Below are 22570 nucleotides of genomic sequence, written 5' to 3'. Positions count from 1 at the left end.
TTCCGCCCACCGTCTTCGAAATGGAGAATCTCGCCCACAGTCTTAAATCCCTGGGATGGGGGTCATTTAAATTAGCATATTGTGTTCTGCAAGGGCACTTCAGTAGTGGCCTTCCCCCTCAATCCACTTGACATTAAGTGGAGGCCTCTCCATTCTAGACTCCAGACTCCCCCCCCCATGGACCCCAGAGACCCCTAAAATGGGAGACCCCACAAGGCACCCCCTAGATGGACCTCCTTAATAGGAAGAGGCCCCCTGGACCCTTTAGAACACCCACTGTGACCCCCTAATTAAAGGATCCCCCACAGTGACTCCCCAACTAGAGGGACCCCACCCCCACAGGGACCCCCTAACTAAAGGAACCCGCAGGGAAGGGGAGCACCCAGAAAATCCAGGAGTGGTGTGCTTTGTGGGGTGTTTTGCGGTAAAGCCATTCTGTTGGGGCTAAACTGGAGATCAGTTTTGGGGTCAAAGGAAAAAAAGGTAAGAATGCCTTCAGTTCCCAGGATAGCTAAGCACCATTTAAAAAATAATTCATACTTTTGTGATTGATCTCCATTCACTTGGCAGTTGTGGAGCCCATGTTGCTTCTGTGATATTCATGCCACCTGTCACGGGTTCTACTGAGGCCTTTGGAGATTCCTCCATGGGGAGGAATTGGGCTTTCTGCTCTCTTCGGAATTTTAGGGGAAGAGTGCTTAAATAGATTTTGAAGCAGTGTGTGCTGACATTAAATATTAACATCTATCGGTTGCAAAATAATTATTTGCATCTTTAAAAATAATTGCTTATCTCGTTAGAAGGAAAATTGATTCATCCTAAAATAATGTGCATGTTAAAGATGACGGAATCACAGCACAGGAGGCCTTACTTCCGTTCCTCTGTCTCGTAGCCCTGCCACGATTGAATCTCCATTCACCACACTCTCAGGTGGGGCATTCCAGATTCTAACCACATGCTGTACAAAAAAAAAAGTTTTCCCTCATGCCACCTTTGGGTCTTTTGCAATTCACTTTTAATGAAGTGTCCCTGATCCTCAATCTTTCCGCCAATGAGAATAATTACCATCTACTGGGCAGTATGGTAGCATAGTGGTTAGCACTGTGGCTTCACAGCACCAGGGTCCCTGGTTCGATTCCCTGCTGGGTCACTGTCGGTACGGAGTCTACACGTTCTACCCGTGTCTGCGTGGGTTTCCTCCGGGCACTCCGGTTTCCTCCCACAGTCCAAAGACGTGCAAGGTTAGGTGGATTGGCCATGCTAAATTGCCCTTAGTGTCCAAAAAGGTTGGGAGGGGGTTACTGGGTCAGGGGGATAGGGTGGAAGTGAGGGCTTAAGTGAGTCGGTGCAGACTCGATGGACCGAATGAAATGAAATGAAAAATGAAATGAAATGAAAATGAAACCCGATGGACCAAATAGCCTCCTTCTGCACTGTATGTTCTATGTACTCTGTCCAGACACCTCATGATTTTGAACACCTCTGCCAATTCTACTTTCAAACTACTTTTCTCCAGCATCTCCAATCTATCTATGTATGTAATTGAACGCCCTCGTTCCTGGATCCATTCTCGTAAACCTTTTCTGCACTTTCTAATGCCTCCAAATCCTTCCCAAAGAACGGTGGCCAGAATTAGACACAATTTGCCAGGCTGAGGCTGATTCAACATTTTATGCAGGCTAATTATAACTTCCTTGTTTTTGTACACTTTTGCCTCTATTTATAAAGCCCAGATGGCCAAATGCTTTAAAAAAAAACTTTCTCAACCTACCTTGCTACATTCAATGACCTGTACACATATACACCCAGGTTCCTCTTCTCCTGCACCACCTTTAGAATTGTGTCATTTATTTTCAATTGCTTCCCATCGTTCTTCCAATCAAAATCTATCACTTCACACTTCTTTGTCCTCCACATTCAATCAGCCCCTCTCTGTCCTCTTGAAGTCTACCATGGCCCTCGCCAAAGTTAACAATACCTACAAGCTTTGAGTCATCTGAAAATTTTGAAATCGATCCTGACATACCAAAGTCTGGACTATTCAAATAAATAAAGCAAAGCAGTGGTTCTAATATGAATCTCACTAATAACGGGAACTCCACTTCTTCCAGTCCAACAAACTTACCGTTCACCGCTACCTATGCATTTGAGCACTGGGATGGCAATGGAAGGCAAGGACGAGAGACAGCCACGGATTAATATTATGCAGGGGTCAGATAAAGTGAAATTTCTGGACATTCTTTTCAGCATTGTTGGCAGCAGTGAGAAATGGAGCAGAATCCTTACTCGGGGATTAAATGAATTAGGCAGGTTCCATGGTCTCGATTTTAACCCATTCTAAACACATCCACTTACACAAGATTGATGAATTTGCTGGGCTGTTGATTTTAATACATTTTCTGCACTTTTTAAAATGTTTTCTTGGGCCTCGGTGGCTTGTGTGAAATCAAATATATTGAAGATGTGTTGAATTGATCTCCAAATGCTGTCTTAATGAACAGAGATAGTTGAATTGGGAGCTGTTTTTTAAGCTTGTAAAAATTATCTTTAATACCTTTAGGATTTTCTTACCTTTGATCCAGGCAGACCTTCACCTTGAGGTCCTTTTGGGCCGGGTGGTCCTTGTGGACCCTGTACTCCCTGTTGATTTATGCAAAGGGATACCATAATTCAATGCAATTCTATTAGTATAATTCTACGAAAGATTAATGTAGGTTTGACGGGGAGAAGTGGGAGTGTCGCAAACCAAGTTTTTTAATTTAAGGCAGACAAACGTTGAATGTATGAGAAATAAATTTGCCACTTTAATCTGGGTTGAGCTGTTAATGGGCCGTCAAACCTACTGAGTAACAGTGGAAAATATTCAAAACGTTTTTTGGTACAACACATATCCACAGGTTGCGAAAACTCTTCTTGTGCAGTTAAAAACCATTGTTAATGAACAAAGTAAGAGACAGTAGAAAGTTTAATGAAAAGCCTGACACAAATAGAATGAAGAATGGAAATGCAGCAGACTGGGAGACCTATAAAAACAGCAAAGCAACACAAAGAAAGTAATAAAATGTGCAGCAGGGAGTATGAACAAAGCTTGCAAGGGAAATCAAAGCGGAGTAAAAGTTTTAAAATATATTTAAGAGTAATATTGACTTTGTACGACAGTGTAAAGCAATTCAGTCATTCATTTTACATCGCTTGACTTTTATTGCAATCAAATCCATTTGGAGTACTGCATCCTGTCTTGCGCAGGTCCACATATATCGGTCCTGAAAAGGTAACAGCAGATATTCATCTGAACAATACCAGAGGGTTAAATTAGGACAGACTGTCTGAAACTGGTTTGCATTCTCTTGAGTTTAGAAGATTGAGAAATGATGTTAACAAATAGTTTAAAATGATAAAAGGATCTGACAGGGAGACACAAAGGTCCAATTTTAATTCTCGCTGTCTGGCACATATTGTACGTCATCAGGGTTGTTAAAATGAGGGCAGTCACACAGCTCTTCTGACCCTGTTGTCTTCCTGTCATGTACCAAAGCTAATCTGCTCTTTTGTGCATGAAATCCAGAAGAAAGCAGGGCCTTTCTTTAAATAACAGCTTCTCTGCCAGGCCAGACCTGTCTGCAGGTAGATCGGGAGCCAGAAGAGGTTCAGGCAGATAAGTTTCAGGTTTCCTTGTGGGGCAGAACCTTTGGCCTTCCCTTAACCTGGACTCCTCCTCCCCACATGAGCACTTCAGAATTTATCCCTCCAACTCACTGCCATGGACCATTCTCAAAAGTTCCAAGCTACAGCCTGCTGTTAGTGAATTTGTCTTCCCACTTGCTGGCTCTGGTCCTATCTGGACAAGACTCTGGGGAAATGTATGGAAATAAAGGCCAGCCGTTAAAATAGCTGAGCCTCCCAAGTTCCCAAATTCCCCAGGCTGAATTCTCCGCAGCCCCGTGCCGAAATCGCGTTTGGCGCGGGGGCGGAGAATCCATTTTTCTGACCGAATCGGGCCCCGCACCGCTCGCACGCACGATTTATGCAGCACGGTTGGGGAGCCATTTCCAGAGGCACTCCTAGCGAAGTTCCAGTCCCGACTGGCCAAATTCCCGACGACGTGGTTCTAACCACGTCTGGCCGGTCTGGACTCTCGCGTGCCGGTTGCGGACCTGGTGGGGGCAGGGGGATCAAGTACCGGGGGCTGGGGGGGGCCTAATGAGTGGCCGGGGTGGCGATCGGACGGGTTAGATGGAGCGGCGTTTATGTACCATCAATCTGACACGAGTCGTAGAGAGGATCCAAATATTAGGCTTTAATAAGCTAGATGTGAACCTGGTAGTGGTCGTACAAGGAAAGGCTGACTGCCGCATGGTACGAGCTTTTATACCCCGCCTTGTAGGCGGAGCTACCATCCTCTCGGCCAATCGGCGGGGAGTCACATGACTAGCCACAGCCAATTGGCAGAGAGGCACATGACTTGCCTGGGCCAATGGGCAGTGGGAGTGCTGTACCGATGGCAGCTTGGTTCTAAAGTCATATGATCTCCCTAGTCATACTACCACAGGCGTGGGGCAGATCGTTGGGACCTTCTTTGTTGGCCCAGATCCGCCGACTGAGTTCGCAATCGCGTTCGGTGCGGTCGCTAGAGGCCCCCGCCGTGCACATGCGCGGACTCAGAACCGGAAGTGTGGGGGCCCTTAATACAGCGAAAGCTGCGAGAAGCACTCTGGGGCCCTGCCAGTCCCCTGCAGGTAGGTGAATAGGTCTTCATTTTTTAAAGGATAGTCTGGCGTGAAATGTCAGCGTTTTTACGCCGGCATGGGGACAAAGCCCCATTTTTGGAGAATCCAGTCCCCCAGGTTTGCCATCCACTTCAAAGCTTACATGCACCTTATTTCCCACCCCTCACCCCCATCCTTTTAAAACCAGGGCAATTGTTATAACCTGCACGAGATTGATGGGGTAGAAGCAATTAGCCTCCCCAGAGCCTCGTTATGTCCGAGCTCTCGCACTGAGAGGCGGGGAGCCCATGAACACTCTAATAATCTGTAACATAAAGGTCGGCCAGGTTTGGAATTGACACCTCAGACCTGGCTGGCATCTGGAGAATATTGTATTTCTGAATAAAACTAGTTTCTCTTATCCACTTGTCTCAAACTCATCTGTGGTCACTGTTGTGTTCTTTGTTCTTTGGTGAAGGTTGTAATGTGAACAAAGAACAGCAAGCAGTGTTTAACCAACAAAGCTAATTTATTACACTACACTTCATTGCATTCAAACGTATCACTAAGCGATTAGATCAGTAAAGATTACACTAGACTTCTACAATACTAAATTATTCTATCAGTTAAACTATCTCACATCTACCCTGTCTGGCTCCCTTCGACTCTCTCCCAGAAGTCTAGGAGGCATGTGATATTTATATGGTTGCTCGATAGTACCACCTAGTGACTAGAGTAATAACATTACATTAACCCTTCATGTGCTTTACAATATCCACATATTGAGACAATCACTAAAGTAATATAACAAATTTTCCTCTTAAAATTAGAACCAGGCCAAGACAGCGGGAGTGAAATCAGGAAACACTTTTCCACACAAAGACAAACAAACATCTGGATTTCTCTCTTCTAAAATGCTATGCATGCAGGGTCAATAGAAACTTACAAGGCAGATTTACAGTCAGATCTTTATTAGTTAGGAGATAAGGATTGAAAGTCGATAAATAGAGGTGAAGTACTCTAACCGAACGGCCTATTCTTGTTCCTGAAATACTAATATAGTTAGATCATTGTCATGTGAATGTCCCTTTAAGAAAAGTGTGCTTTATTAAATGGCTGCAGTGATGTCATTGTGTGGGTGGAGCTGGAAGCTCTTTTTGGCTCTCTGTTTAGTTTCTCTTTCAGTTGGAGAGCTGAATTCAAACCAAGCAGATGAGTATTGATCTTTCTCTCTGCAATCTAAAGAATGTCTCCAGATCACTTGATGATTTCAAAGTAATACCTGTTTCTGTAAGGAATGCAAACCTATTGTCTTTTTTAAAAAGGGTTTTTTGACTTATGGATGTTGTTCAGAAAGTTATTAAGAGTTACCTATAGAGTACTGTATCTTTTTGGGGGGGTTATCATTATTGGTAGTTGATAAGATGTTTACTGTGTGTTTATAAAATGTTAACTGGATTCATAGAATAAACATTGTTTTTGTTTTAAAATACTTTTAGATCTCTGTTGCATCACACCTGTAAAGTGGGCCCTTGTGCTCCCCATAACAAAAATCTATTCAAAGTTGTGGGTCAGGTGAACTCCATGATATACTTTGGTGTTCTCTAAACCCTGGCCCATAATATCTTGATAAAGACATGGACAACTTTGAAACAAACAACATTTAGAAATTTTTCAGGGTTTGGGACATAGTGAAGGGAGGGGAGTAAGTGGTTGCAAGCAGTTTAGTTGGTGGAGGAAAATTGGGCAGGATCTGGAAAACTCAAGGAGGAGACTTTAATCTGAATTTAAGACCGACAGGAAATTAACAGGCTCAAATCAGCTGCTGAAAGTTTTACCCCACCCCCACAGAGCATCCTTGTAGCTAAGGGAATGCAGGGATATGAGGTTAGAGCAGAGACGCGTGACAGAGGTGGAAGATACTGAATGGCAGAGCAGACTGAAGGAGCAACACGGCCTAACCCTGCTGTTTTCTTTCGTGTGATTTGTTTTGAGAGGAATTCCTTTCCTATGTGGTTGTCCAATGTTACAACTTTCTACTTTCCAGCAGATGTCTAAATGTTCCGGTGCGGACACATGACTAAAATATTTAAACAACAGTACAATTTTGCTGGAGATGGATGTCATGTGCATTGGGTACATTGCACACCGTGCGGAATTCCTGGTTCAGATAAAATACAAATCAAATATTTACCTTTTCACCTTGGAATCCAATACCGGATGGACCAATAGGCCCTGGTAATCCAGGAAAACCAACTTCACCCTGATTTGGTACCAAAGACAATAAAACTGAGAAAGCACATTAACACAATATAATAATTTTAAACAATTGAAATTATTTTTATACACCACATGAATTTCACATTCTGCATTCTGTTACTCATATTTATTCTTGAATAATCTTAAACTGTTCTAAAGACTTGGGACGTGATTTAACAGAAACATTTCTGTGTCATTTTGGGCTCAATTGGTAGGGTGCGTCTTGAAGGCCATGGTGGTGAGATTGTGGCCCGTATTTAACAGCACTTAGTGCTGAAAATGAGTCCCCATGAACTTCTCACCATTATTGGCTGGCTCACGTCTTATTTGCCACACTCACGCCCAGCTGCTCACTATTAATAAGATGGTGCTGCTTTTAAACATTCCCTCACCACTCACTCCCAGTCAACACAAAAGCATGACCGTGCGCAGCCCTGCTCCTTGCTTTGGCGATGTCAACCTGGCCAGGCTTCTTGATGCTGTGAATGAGAGGCCGGGAATCTTGTTCCCCCGAGGAGGGCGGAGGACCAGCAGCAGGCTCAGCAATGCAGAGGCAGCGGCTGTCAGTTCAGGCAGCATGTCAAGGAGGATCACTATACAATGTTGGAAGAAGACAAGGTAGCACGGTGGCACAAGTGGCTAGCACTGTAGCTTCACACCACCAGGGTCCCAGGTTCGATTCCCCGCTGGATCACTGTCTGTGCGGAGTCTGCACGTTCTCCCCGTGTCTGCGTGGGTTTCCTCTGGGTGCTTCGGTTTTCTCCCACAGTCCAAAGACGTGCAGGTTAGGCGGATTGGCAATTATAAATTGCCCTCAATGACCAAAAAGATTAGGAGGCGTTATTGGGTTACGGGGATAGGGTGGAAGTGAAGGCTTAAGTGGGTCAGTGCAGACTCGATGGGCCGAATGCCCTCCTTCTGCACTGTATGTTCTATGTTCTAAGACCAATGACTCCACCGGGCTGCAAAGATATGTTACCACCTTTCTCCTGGCATCAGCTCGGCCTGCTACTCCCCAAATTCCCAGACCCCCCAATCTACTGGATGACACCTTGCACCCTCCCCACAAATGATCTTCGTGCTTTTTCCTCAGAACACCCTGCACCCACCAGTGCAACCCCTTCATGTCCAGGTGCAGTGCCCATAGTCCCCCCCCCTCCCTCCCCACCACCAAAGTTCATCACGTGTTTGGCTCATAATGCACTTTCTTTGTCCCTGCAGGAGAAAATAACCCATAATAAATGGGAAAAGACGGGAGGTGACGAGATCGGAGTCCTCACCCCTTGTGAGGAACGGGCTCGGGAGACCACGGGTTGACCAAGGTGTGAGCAGTCACCGACAGCAAGGTTGGCCTGCACGGCAGAGGTGAGGATCCACTGCCTCTTCAGCCAGATGACCTGTCTCAAGTGAGTGGGTTCATGTCAGGTGGACATTGCCAAGACACTCCAGAGCATGGCCCAGTCACTGAGGAGCATCGCTCAGGGCATCAACACCATGGCAGTGCCAGATGACTTAGAGGCTGGAGCTCACTCCAACTACCCCTCCATCCCATGGAGTCCCCCAGGGCCCTACAGACACTGTCAGGGAGGAGGAAGCGCTGGTAGGCTAACCCGGGACCAGCCATCAAGGAGACAACGGCGGTCTCCAGTTCTGCCGAATCCACTCTTCCTGACACTGGGCATCTCAAGGGAAGGGAACAGAGCAGGGTGGCACGGTGACGCTAGTAAGTTAGCCGGGACCCTCTGGTCCTCCAGAGGACATCTGCCAAGGGCATCAAAGGCCACAGGATGCAGCAAGCAGTCAGCTACCTCCACCTTTGATGTGCATCCTGGGGACACACCTAGGTGTAGCAGTAGTCCACGCAAGATCAAAAAGAGTGAGGTGCACTGAGTAGGTACCGGGGAGGGGGTAGCTAAGGGGAATGGAAATGGCAAGTGTTCACGATTAAAACTTTTAACAACTGATGCATGTGAAGCCTTTGTCATGTTAATCTTCACAGCAGGCATGCTTGCACCCTGTTGCCCTCCGTTCCCAAACCCTGCCACTCTGGGGCATAGTGGTCCAAGGTCAAACCACATTCAGGCCCCATTCAGAGGATGGGTGTGAGCACGTTGCCATCAGAAAGACAGGAGTCATACTTTTGCAGAAACTGAGATGCACCATAGCTTTCCTCACAGCAAGTTATCATCACCCTCCTGCCTTGTATATTGATGCGCTGACAGTGCCGACACAGGCCCATCACCCTGGAGCGATGTTATACAGACCTGTGGTGAATGTACTTCATGTAATTCGCACTGTATAGTATTGTGCCCTTGTGGGCTCTGTCTGTGAGCCGTTGCGCGGCTCTGCCCACAGGGGGAGATGAGGAGCTTGTACAGGGCTCCACCCTCGGCTCCGCCCATGGCCCATCCCACTACTGGAAGTATAATGTGCCGCAGCCTTGTGAGCCTGCCCTCAGTTCTTCTGGTCGCAGGCAGGCTCAGTTGTAAGTCTATTAAAACCACTGTTTACTTCCTATCGTGTCTCGAGTGAATTGATGGTCAATTCCCTCATCAATCAAGACCCTTCGATGGTGGAACAGGGTAGTCAGGGAGGGGGCGGTACCTTTGTATTCCTGTATGGCCCTTGACAAAGACAATTGATTGAGAATAAAAGTGGGGAGAGACTTCCGGTGGCGGCCATGGAGGAGTAGATCGTGCATTCAGCAGTTCCCGTCTGGAACGGACTCTCGGACCTTTTTTCAGTAGTTTTCACAGAGATTTTGGGGCAGATTGGTGAAGTGAACACTGCCAAAAGGTTTCCCTCTCTGTTGTATGGATAGCTGGAACAAGAGTGGCCAGGTGAAGCTTTTAAGTCCCAGCAGACAGAAGTGTGCGGAGCGGGTGCCGAGGCACGCCATGGCGGCCGGTATAGAGCAGGGTCCAGGGGCGCAGTGGGCACAGGAGCAACAGGAGTTCCTGATGGGCTGTTTTGCTGATCTTAAAAAGGACATGTTGGTCCCGATGACGGCATCAATAGACCAAATGATCGCAACTCAGGAGACACAAGGGAAAGCGATTAAGGAGATGGAGAAAAAGCTATCCGACCATGAGGACGAGTTGGTTGTACTGGCCCTCAAGGTGGAGGCGCAGGATGACCTCCACAAGAAGTGGCAGGAGAGGCTGGAGGACCGAGAAAACAGGTCCAGGAGACAGAACTTGAGAATTGTGGGCCTCCCCGAAGGTGTGGAGGGGTCGGATGCGGGAGCATTTGTATCCAAGATGCTGGAGACGCTGATAGGGACGGGGGTATTCCCTCGCCCCCTGGAGCTGGACAGGGCGCACAGAGCCCTCACAAGCAAGCCCAAGGCGAATGAACCGCCGAGCGCCATGGCGGTCAGATTTCCTCGCTTCTCGTACAAGGAGCTTGTCTTGCGGCGGGCAAAAAAAGAACGGAGCAGCAGGTGGGAGAACAGCGTGATATGCATCTACCAGGACCTGGGTGCGGAGCTGGCCAAGAGGCGTGCTGGATTCAACCGGGTGAAGGTGACCCTCTTCAGCAACGGCGTGAAATTTGGGATGCTACACCCAGCGAAGCTATGGGTCACGTACAAGGAACGGCATCACTATTTTGAGACAGCAGACGAGGCGTGGTCATTCGACAAAAAGAAAAGCTGGACTCGAATTAAGGGACAGTTAAGCTTTGGTGGAATGCGGCGGTGGGGCTGGGTAACACGGTACCGTTTCTAATACAAGATTGTATGCAATGTTGGGTGCATGTAAGGGCTGTGGTGGTGGAGGGTGGAGGGTGCAGTGTTTTTGGCAAAGTTGAGATACGGAGGTGGGAGGGTGCTCTGTATTTAGTGCGATTTTCCAGGAAGTTGGAGCTTTGATTCAACAAGTGTCTCCTCACGGGCAATGTTAGTGTCTTCAGTTTATTTTTCGTTTCGTATTACTATTTACTCACTGGGGCTGGAGAGATGGTTTAATTGGTTTATTCATATGGGGAGAGGGGTCCGGACAATGAGGTGACAATCTGATCGACACCGGGGCAGTAGCAGCCGGGGTCAGCATGGGTCAGCTGACTCTCGGGAGCGTAGTCGGGGAGTGAGCAAGTGCTCAGCTGGTGCTTGGTGGGGGGTTTTGAGTCATGGGGCTGTTGGGGGTGGGGGGGATGGGGAGGGGGTGCCCGAGGAAGCAAAGGGCGCGGGCTCGGGTTTGGCCAAAAAAGGGCGATGGCTAGTCGGGGGGGGGGGGGGGGGATGGGTTAGCCCCCCATCCGGGCTGATCACGTGGAGTGTGAGGGGTTTGAATGGGCCGGCCAAAAGAACACGCTTGTTCGCGCATCTAAAGGAGTTAAAGGCAGACGTAGCAATGCTCCAGGAAACACATTTAAAGCTCGCAGATCACACTAGATTGAGAAAGGGATGGGTAGGCCAGGTGTTCCATTCAGGGCTGGATTCGAAGACCAGGGTGGGTAGCAATTCTGATCAGTAAGGGTGTGGCATTCGAGGCTGGGAGAATTGTGGCAGATAAGGGGGCAGGTATATAATGGTGAGTAGAAAGTGGGAGGGGGTCTGGGTGGTGTTTGTGAACGTCTATGCTCCGAATTGGGATGAGGTGGAATTTATGAGACGCATGTCAGGCAAAATCCCGGACTTAGAGTCACACAACCTGATCATGAGGGGAGACTTTAACACAGTCATTGACCCCGAGCTGGACCGGTTGAAGTCCAGGACAGGGAAGCGACCGGTAGTGGCTAAGGAACTGAAGAGTTTATGGAGCAGATGGGAGGGGTGGATCCCTGGAGGTTTGCGCGGCCGAGAGCGAAGGAGTTCTCTTTTTTCTTCCACGTTCATAAGGTTTATTCCCGCATAGACTTCTTTGTCTTGAGCAGGACGTTAATCCCAAAGGTAGCGGGGACAGAATACTCAGCAATCACAGTCTCGGACCATGCCCCGCACTGGGTGGACCTGCGTCTTAGTGAGGAGAGAGGGCAGCGCCCACTCTGGAGACTGGATGTGGGCTGCTGGCGGACGAAGAGTTTGCGGGCGGATTAGCAGGAACATCCAGGATTACCTGGAAACAAACGATACGGGTGAGGTAGCAGCGGCAAAGGTCTGGGAGGTTCTGAAGGCACTTGTCAGAGGGGAGCTCATCTCAATTCGATCCCAAAGGGAAAAGAGAGAAAGAGCGGGGAGGGAGAGATTGGTGGAGGAGATACTCCGAATGGACAGGAGATCGCGGAGGCCCCCGAGGCAGGGCTACTGAGGGAGCGGCGGTGTCTGCAGGCTGAGTTTGAACTCAGTGGTAGCACAGCTGAGGAAGGCAAGGGGGCAGTCTATGAGTCCGGGGAGAAAGCGAGTAGAATGCTGGCACACAAACTGTAGCAGAAGGGATGAGGCAATTTTTGGACCAGTTGAGGTTTCCAAAGGTGGAAGAGGACCTGGTGGAGGGGATGGGGTAGGTTCTGCGGATCCTGAGGGATTTTGGTAGTTTTTCAGGGTACAAAATGAACATGGGAAAGAGTGAGTTGTTTGTGATCCAGGCCAAGGGGCAGGAGGAGAGACTGAAAGAGCTGCCGCTCAGGGTGGTAGAGAAAAGTTTTTGTTACCTGGGTACATAGGTGGCCAGGAAATGGGATGCCCTGCACAGGCTCAAGCTGACCCGGTTGGTGGAACAAATGGAAGGGGATTTTAAAAGGTGGGACATGCTCCCGCAGTCACTGGCAGGGAGGGTGCAGACCGTGAAAATGACTGTCCTCCCCAGATTTTTGTTTGTCTTTCAGTGTCTCCACATCTTCATCTGTAAGGCCTTTTTAAAGCGGGTGAGTAGGATCATTACGGGCTGCGAATAAGACCCCGCGAGTAAAGAGATCGCTGTTGGAGCGCAGTCTGGGGGGGGGGGGGGGGGGGGGGGGCTGCCGGACTTTCGCAACTACTACTGGGTGGCCAATATAGCTATGATTAGGAAGTGGCTGATTGGGGGCGCGGGGGGTGTGTGCAGGGCGGCGTGGGAGCAGCTGGAGGCAGAGTCATGTAAAAGGTACTAGTCTGGGAGCTTTGATAGCGGCTCCTTTGCCGTTCTCGCCAACCCGTTACTCCACAAGTCCGGTGGTGGTGGCGACACTGCGGGTCTGGGGCAGTGGAGGAGGTACAAGTAGGTGGAGGGAGCGTCGGTCTGGACCCCGATATGCAACAATCACAGGTTTGTCCCGGGTAGGATGGATGGTGGGTTCCAGAGCTGGCAGAGGGCAGGCAGGCATCAGAAGGATGGGAGATCTGTTCATAGACGGAAGCTTTCCCAGTTTGAAGGCGCTAGAGGACAAATTTAATCTGCCGGAAGCAAACGCCTTTAAATATCTGCAAGTACGAGCCTTCCTGAAAAAACAGGTAGTGGCCTTTCCGACGCTGCCCCCACTGAAGATACAGGACAGGGTGGTCTACGGCAGTGCTTCTCAAACTATCTGATGTGGCGTACCGGCAGTTGTTTTTTCAATGTGGCAGGGACCGGTGCCGGAACCTTGGAACCCCCCCCCCCCCCCCCCCCCCCGAGGACGGAGCTTGGACCCCCCTCCCGCTCAGTACGGCCCGAGGACGCAACCCCCCCTCAGCACGGCCCGAGGACGCAATCCCCCCCCCCGCACGGCCCGAGGACGCAACCCCCCCCCCAGAACGAGGACGGAACCTTGGAATCCCCCCCCCCCCGCCCCAGGTCAGCACTCACCTTTGCGCTGTATCAAGTGTGAAAGTGTTTCTTTTCTGGGAGTACTCCACGTACCGGCAGACGACAGCTCGCGTACCGGCACCGGTACGCGTACCACACTTTGAGAAGCACTGGTCTACGGCACCTGGGTGGGGGAGGGGAGGGTGTCAGATATCTACCAGGAACTACAGGAGGCGGAGGAAATCCCGATGGAGGAGCTCAAGGGCAAGTGGGAGGAGGAGCTAGGTGAGGAGTTGGAAGCGGGTCTGTGGGCAGAGGTCCTGGGCCGGGTTAATTCCTCCTCATCATGTGCCAGGCTCAGTCTAATTCAATTTAAGGTGGTCCACCGGGCACACATGACAGCAGTGAGAATGAGCAAAGATTTTTGGGGTAGAAGACAGTTGTATGAGGTGCAAGGGCAGCCCTGCAAACCATGTCCACCTGTTTTGTGCATGCCCGGAGCTTAGAGAGTTCTGGCAAGGGTTCGCAAGGGCAATGTCCAAGGTGCTTAACACACGGGAGGCGCCGAGTTCAGAGATAGCGATCTTTGGAGTGTCAGAAGACCCGGGAGTTCAGGGGGCGAAAGAGGCTGACGTCTTGGCCTTTGCCCCCCCAGTAGCCCGGAGACGGATTTCATTAATGTGGAAGGACTCGAAGCCCCCGAGTGTAGAGACTTGGGTTAATCGACATGGCTGGGTTTCTCAGCCTCAAGAAAATAAAGTTTGCCTTAAGAGGGTCTACGCTGGGGTTCTCCCGGAGGTGGCAGCCGTTCGTTGGGGGGGGGGGGGGGGGGGGGGGGGGGGGAGGAGTGCTTCATTGGGATGGTGTGGGAAGACTGGGTCGCATGGGATAATGTCTATTTAATTTTTATTGTACATTCTCTTTTTGCACCATGTTAATGTTCACTCTAGTTTGTTTTGTTATTATTGTTACTACTGTTTTATTATGAAAAATTCTGCAAAATCTTAATAAAAATATTTTTTTAAAAAGAGAATAAAAGTGGGCAATTTTACTCCTTCAAATTCAAAGTAGTTTCTCTTCTGCTGCCCCTGTCAGTGGCACTGACTTCTGACAAGATGCTGAACCAGTTTCTCATTCAATCACCTGAGGTGGGCATATTAGCAGCACCATAAATGATCACAAAAGCAAAAAATGACACTGTGTTCAGCTGACATGTTCTTCCGTGTTCTTGGGTCCCTGAGACAATTAGTAAGATTCCGGGGCAGCACCATGGCACAGTGGTTAGCACAGCTGCCTCACGGCGCCGAGGTCCCAGGTTCAATCCCGGCTCTGGGTCACTGTCCGTGTGGAGTTTGCACATTCTCCCCGTGTTTGCGTGGGTTTTGCCCCCACAACCCAAAGATGTGCAGGGTAGGTGGATTGGCCACGCTAAATTGCCCCTTAATTGGAAAAAATGAATTGGGTACTCTAAATTTATTTTTAAAAGTGTTTTAAATAATAATTCCAACCATAGCCAAGTTTATTTATAACACAGAGCAAAACGCGTCAGCGGATTAAATGTACCAGCCTCCCCGGACAGGCGCCGGAATGTGGCGACTAGGGGCTTTTCACAATAACTTCATTGAAGCCTACTCGTGACAATAAGCGATTCTCATTTCATTTCATTTCAATGGTGGGCGCGGAGAAAGAATTCGGCAGAAAGCACAAAAAACAGTTACGTCAGCATAAATTTCTCATGGGAATCTCCTCTGGTGTCCCCCATGGCAGATCAGGAGTCGCACTGGAGGCTGGCATTAAACTGATTTGCATTCAGCTAATGGGATGCAGATGAAGATCGGATCGGAATCTTCCCCCAAGCCCGATTCTCCACGACACCAGCGGGAAAACACTCCAGTTCAGAACGTGTCTGGAAGAATGTGGCGTGCAGAAGTAGAGACTTACCTGAAGAATGTCTGGGGTTGACTCTGGAGTTCAGGATCGAGGGTGCCAGTGACACTGGAGCACCACAGCAATGGGTGTAGGGAAGTGGCATCCATCAAGTGGATCTCCCAGCTTCAGTTTGATTGAAATGGACCATCTTCCAGCCTCAAGAGTGTTCCTGGAGATCCATATTCATTCTTCAAGAGGTTCATCTTTTTTCTTCAACAGTGGGTCCAATGATGTTGGGTGCCTTTTCAATATGGCACCTAGAAATGACGGCGAGATGCGCGCAATAAAGCCTGTCCCGCCACAGAATACAGTGCTAAACCCCCAGATGCATAATAAATGATGTAAGAGCCAGAAATTATAGTATGGCTTCCTGTTGATCTCCACAACGCGAAACACTCCCCGTTCCTGCCCCCGCCACGGGACTTCACCTGAAGTGCTTTATCTCGGGGACAATTTCAGAAATTGTGACAGCCATTCAGTTATTCCAGATTCTCATTACAACAGTGGAACCCATTGCTCCATTTACATAAGTATTCTGGTGTTGGGCAAGCCAGTTCACATAGTTTTCATTTCTTCCTAACCCTCTAAAAAAGTATGACCATTCCATGTTCTACAGAGAATCTTTTCATATATTGCAACTTTCACTGTATCAACTCAGAAGCTGCAAAATCCAACCAGCCATACCAAGCCCTTTTGTTCTTAAAAGCTTTGCATAAATTCACTGAATCAACTGCTGCAGTCACATAAAAATGTTGCATTATAAATCTGACCGAGCCAAGCCTTACCTTATCACCCTTAACACCAACACCTGGAGACCCACGAGGTCCCTTTGGTCCTTCATACCCACGATCACCCTGTAATGCATTACAAAACATGAGAGTGATTGATGCTTAAAAAGAGCAGAGACCACAAAACCATCACCCAGATAGCAGCAGCATAGTACGAATCAGAGAAACTGGATTAGAAATTATATTATATCTTGTGGTGGCCCCAGAAACATACAAACTAAACAGCTGTGCCGTGCCTGAGGCTTAAAAGATTGCATGCAGTTCAAACTGAGTAGTTTCAGTTTTGTTCAAGAGTGAAGACAGAAGACTGACATGTTGTCAGAGAGTCTCACAGAGAGACCTGGGACAGCTACTGTAAATTTAGTATTCATCAGACTGTACTCAAAGGACTGTTGTTTCCATACCTCTGGGCAATTTTGCATTGATAGAACATTAATAACAAGCACATTTCTCCTGCCGCTAATGAAACACCATCAGCATTAAGGAGATGAACTCTGTGCTTCCAGTCGGGGTACATCCTTCCAACCCATGGAGTCTTTCAGTCTGACTGTTCAATTTCATGTTCCTTGACATGATATGCAAACATGCAACCAATGAACACTCAGAATAGACACAACCTAAGGGCAGTCAGGATACTCAGAGGTGGCATCACCACAAGGGGGTGTGACATAAACACTATAAAAGGGATGAGGCACTCACACCCTGCCTCTTTCCACAGACAGACATCTGGAGAGTTACACAGGGTTGATCAGCAGCATCACACCCCAGCACGTGGCTTAGAGCAAGCTGGTACAGTTAGACTGAGTTACTATAGTTAGATTAGCAGAGAGTCGAACACATTTGAGAACTGTGTTAATAGTTCAATAAACACGTTGAACTCATTTCAGAGTCTGGAGCATCCTTTAGTAAAGACTGCAGCAAGTAGCTGCTACAGTGTTATCCGAAGCAGCATAACACAACAGTCCTGAAAACTCTCCTGGCTAAAGCTGAACCCAGGAAAGAAATAACTGCTTGTCAACTCTTTCACCCTCAGGACACAGACCAGTTTCACAAACGTTCAGTGACCCGACAAGGGCAGGCAAGATGATACATTGACCACTTTTCCATTTCTTTCTCAGACAACAACACGTTCTACTTCTAAAGGGAACAGTTATACAACTAACCTTTTACAATTGACTCTAAATAAGGGAAACACAGACAGGAGACCTTGCAGCAGATTGTCTTTTCCCCTAACTACAATAACTTGCCTGCATAAGCCTAAAACCTGTTCCTTCACTTTAACAGGGTGCGATTACCACATCTTCTATTTCAGTTTTTGCAAGCCCTTTGGGACAAGCTTTGCAATATTAGTCTTCACATTACATACTCAACCATGCTGCAGGAGAAAATGGTGCTCAATGCCTTTTAGAAGCAAACCAAAGTGGGTTCATATTAAAGCTGAAAAGTTGCAGGGCAGCACAGTGGCACAGTGGTTAGCACTGCTGTCTCACGGCTCCAAGGTCCCAGGTTCGATCCCGGTTCTGGGTCACTGTCCGTGTTGAGTTTGCACATTCTCCCCGCACATTTTCGCCCGCACAACCCAAAGATGTGAAGGGTAGGTGGATTGGCCACGCTTAATTGCCCCTTAATTGGAAACAAAAAGAATTGGATACTCTAAATTTATAAACAACAAAAAAAAATTCAAGCTGGAACGTCCAATGCTCCATGAGGAGCAGGTCATAAATTCATTGGGAGGCTCTGTGTCCTTTCCAGGGGAGATGGCATGGTCCAAAGCATTGGCCCAGCACTAGGTCATTGACTCCATGTCTGCAATTACACACAGCCCAGGATAATTTACACAGCCACAATCTTACACTTTCCTTCTCTAAATCCTTAATGTCATGGGTGTAATGTTCAACCATCCTTAGTTTGTACTGCTGTTTGTTGCAGATCTACCACGGTAACGGGCAATAGGGTGGGGAATACAGGAGGAGAAAGAGGATGACAATGATGAGAAAAAGCTGGAATGGAAGCACAACTATCTTCTTTTGAACTATGATAATGAGGCTGATGATCTTGAAGAGGGAATTGAAGTCAGACTCTCGCCTATACATACGTCTGTGCATAGATCTTCCAATCCATATGAACTCACGTCCTGAATTATTTGCTTCTTTACGTCAGTGTCCCAGCGCAAATACATCTACCCAGAGTTTGGATAAGACAGGTTATTTTTATGGAGTCCGCATGGGCACATCTGTTTTTTCACTCCCTACAAAACTGCAAATCGCTAGTGGTCCAGACATGACCTCCACCCTCCTTCCCAAGCCAATTTTGCAGCTTCTCAAGCTGGCCAATATACTTGAGGGCCAAAGCCTCTGTTTGGGTCTGTTTGGCGCCCGTGGTTGTCTGGACCAATTCAAATTAGGCCAGGGTTTCAAAGTCATGGGAATTCTATCTATAACTTATAAATCTATAAGTTTGCGGAAGATACAACTGTGGCGGGCCGTATCTCAAACAACAACGAATCAGGCTACAGGAGGGAGATAAATCATTTGGTTGCACGGTGTACCGAAAACAACTCTCTCTAAATGTGGGAAAGATCAAGGAACTGATCATCGACTTCAGGAAGCGTAGCACGGCACACACTCCCGTCTGCATCAATGGCTCCGAAGTGGAGATGGTCGATAGCTTTTAGTTCCTGGGGGTCACCATCACCAACAGTCTGTCCTGGTCCACTCACGTTGATGCAACAGTCAAGAAAGCCCAACAACGTCTCTACTTCCTACAGAAGCTAAATAAATTTGGCATGTCTGAATTGACTCTCACAAACTTCTACAGATATGCCATAGAGAGCATCCTATCCGGCTATATTACAGCCTGGTATGGCAACTGCTTGGCCCAAGGTGGCAATAAACTGCAGAATGTGGTGAACTCAGCTCAACACATCACACAAGCTTGCCATCCTCACATTGATCCTGTCTACACCTACTGCTGCCTTAGGAAGGCAGAGCATTGTCAGAGACCCCTCATGCCCATTTCTAAACCCTTCCATCAGGCAGAAGATATAGAAGTCTGAAGACCCCCATATCCAGACATAGGAACAGCTTCTTCTCCACAGCTACTAGACTCCTCAATGGAGTGTCCATCGGACTGATCTGATCCCTGTAAGAACACCATTCACAACACCCTATGCTGCTCTTGCTCATTTATTTGCTTTGTTTGGCCCCTTGTTCCACACTGTAACCAATCACTGTTTGTCGATGTACTATTTGTCAATGTACTTTGTTGATTATTCTTTTTGCCTACTATGTACATATTGTGTGCGTTCCTTCGGCCGCAGAAAAATACTTTTCACTGTACTTCGGTACATGTGACAATAAATCAAATCAATAAATCAATCAAACAATCTTTGTCACGGGTACAAGAATGGATGGGTAACTGGCAGAATCCCACAATCAGCCATTTAAAATTTAAAATCAACCCCAATGCACTGTCAATCAATCTGTGCCGTGAGCATATGGAAATTATTAAAAGGAGTCAACATTCCAAAATAGAGCAAAGTCAGCAATTCCGTTACTTGCATGTCATCTGCTCCAATACAGAAGAATCTCTCTGTAATGTAATGGTGTAATCAGCCTCAATAATAGATTATTGAAGTGAACAAAGGAAGAGTAAAACAATGCAGAATAAATCATCAGAATATCAGCTCAAAGAAAGCAGGTCAACAGATCTTGTGGATATACATTAATAACATCTGCTGAAATATTTTTGGAAATATAGGCAGTCATTTTACACTACCTAACTATTTGATAATGCAGCATCTGTTTAACAACATATTCTCCGTCAGCGGGATTCTCCGTCAGCGGGATTCTCCGTCAGTGGGATTCTCCGTCAGTGGGATTCTCCGTCAGCGGGATTCTCCGTCAGCGGGATTCTCCGTCAGCGGGATTCTCCGTCAGTGGGATTCTCCGTCAGTGGGATTCTCCGTCAGTGGGATTCTCCGTCAGCGGGATTCTCCGTCAGCGGGATTCTCTGTCCTGCCAGCATGGCACCTACGCCCGTGGATTTCCTGATGTTGCGGGGTAGCCCACAATGGGAAACCCCATTGGCCGGCTGCAGGAACGGAGAATCCCGCAGCTGGTAGGGGCGCGCCATGCCGGAAAACATGGCTAGCGGGACGGCGAATCCATGGTGGTGCCACTCTTCAGGATACATTCCCATGCTTTTGCACTATATCGATCTTAAATTTACCTGAAACATGAAGATTGTGATTGTATTGTGTATAATGGTTTGATTAAATGCCTTGTTGGAGATGATGAGGATATATTTTGATGGACTCTTAACAACACTATAGCCAGTAATAAATCACAATGTGATGAAACATATTTTCTTAGCTTTATCTCCATTTGATTTTTTTTAAGCAGCACTGCACTACGTACATTTACTACTTTGTTCAATAATTCTAGCATTAACTGTTACACTGGCAATATCTCCTGAACAAAAACGTATCATGTTTGCTGTACCCTGTGGGGAGGGGGGGGGAAATTCCTTTCCTACATGTTGAAACAATGTTCAGATGATTTCAGGTGATTCTCTTACAGGGAATGATAGACACTGTGTGTAAGATACACTTAGAATTACTCGTACCTTCAATCCCGGAAACCCATCTCCAGGTAAACCTCTATCTCCCTGAAGACCTTGAGGTCCTGGAGGACCCTGTACAAAAGAAGCAGAAAATTAATTTACGAACTTTAAATCTTAATGAAGCAATAACTATAGTTACTTACTGGTGAACAATAACGGAAAACTAGAATTAAACGTGCAAGCAACAAATTACCTCATACTTGGTGAACTGTGAGACATAAAATCTGCTTAACAGAAAATAGTATTCACTCACCGACTGAGATGCTGGGAAGAATCACAGAGTTGTTCTGTGCTGTAACAGTTCTGAGATTCTATGATTCTGCCCATCATCTCCCTCCAAATGTTTGGTCCTGAAAAATCAAAGAGTCTCCTCGAGAACTCTGCTGTGAATCAAGCTGGCATAAGGGGAAAGTTTGCAAATGAAGCTGGGATCTGAATATTCCTGGCCTCTAGATGTGAGCATCTGTCCCTAGTCATGTTTGAGGCAGAACCTTTGCCCATTCCAAACATCATCCTCCACATCAAAAGAGGCATGGCTGGTGCGAGGCAAATGATTTTCAACCAGGATGTTACATTGGTTCTTGCTTGGAAGGTCCCAGGTGGTCAATAGGCCAGGTGAAACTGGGGATATTTTCTTGCTGGTTGTCAAAAGGAGAAGGCATGGGGATTTAGTGAAAACATTAAACACATTAACAGAGGCTGTGATAACCTTGGGAGATTACATAATACAGCCATAGTTATTAAATGTGTAATGTCATACTGCACAGTTTCTGATGCACACCAGGTGGAGATTGGAGCATCCATGGGAGTCAGCATGTCAGAGGTCTGCTGGATACCAGGACTCAGCTGGATCCCAGCCAGATGTTGAGCCTCTGGACAAGGTTCACCTAGAGCTGATGCAGATGATAAGACACATCTGTGACATCCAGGAGGTGGTGTCAGCAATATTCTAGCAACTGCAAGGCCGGTTGGAGGAGTCCCAAAGCCTTCAGGTGCAGGAGATGGTGCCAGAAATACGTGGCACCGAGGCCAACACTGCCATAGTGACGGTGGCAGTGAAAAACCCGGAGCATGACTTCCGCGCCTTGAGTGGTGGTGTCCAAGCAATGGCGCAGTCTGTAATGACCACGGCTGAGGGCCTCAACATCATGTCCCAGTCGATGAGGGGCATGACCCAGACACAGGTGGACATTGCCGAAGCACTCCAGAGTGTGGCTCAATCACTGAGGAGCATCGAGGAAACGTGGCTCAGCCACTGAGGAACATCGAGGAAGAAACTATGGAACCCAACTCGGGGCCTTCCACCAAGGTTACTACGACTGTCTCCAGTTCTTCTGAATCCCCCCCACTTCTGACACTGGCACATCTCAATGGCAGCGACCAGAACAGGGTGGCACAGAAATGCCTATGACACCGAAAAGTCGGCCATGGGCCTCTAGTTCCAGGCCCTCCAGAGGACATCTACCAAGGTGCTGAGAGGACAGACACAGCCTTTTCCTAGGAGAATCTAGATAAGGGTGGGGAGGACTGGGTATTTGAGGGAGGCATTGAGAACCTCCCCGGTCCTCCTGGCATATCGGACCCTTGCCACCGCCTCTCCTCCATCCTCTGGCTCCTCCTC

The 22570-nt window shown here is 47.7% G+C and overlaps 1 protein-coding gene across 1 annotated transcript in view; it reads right to left on the bottom strand.

Annotated features, from left to right (window-relative positions):
* col28a2a (collagen, type XXVIII, alpha 2a) overlaps positions 1 to 22570 on the bottom strand; it is a 193380-nt gene that overhangs the window by 81925 nt on the left and 88885 nt on the right. Inside the window, exons 14-17 of the mRNA XM_038789427.1 lie at positions 20953 to 21021; positions 16324 to 16392; positions 6901 to 6969; positions 2572 to 2640 (exon numbers count right to left, since the gene is read on the bottom strand). Of these exons, the coding sequence (XP_038645355.1) occupies positions 2572 to 2640; positions 6901 to 6969; positions 16324 to 16392; positions 20953 to 21021 (276 nt within the window). The remainder of the gene's footprint in view (positions 1 to 2571; positions 2641 to 6900; positions 6970 to 16323; positions 16393 to 20952; positions 21022 to 22570) is intronic.

Source organism: Scyliorhinus canicula, chromosome 2 (genome assembly GCF_902713615.1).
Source record: "Scyliorhinus canicula chromosome 2, sScyCan1.1, whole genome shotgun sequence".
NCBI classification, from domain to species: domain Eukaryota; kingdom Metazoa; phylum Chordata; class Chondrichthyes; order Carcharhiniformes; family Scyliorhinidae; genus Scyliorhinus; species Scyliorhinus canicula.
This window is presented reverse-complemented; position numbering and strand designations above follow the sequence as displayed.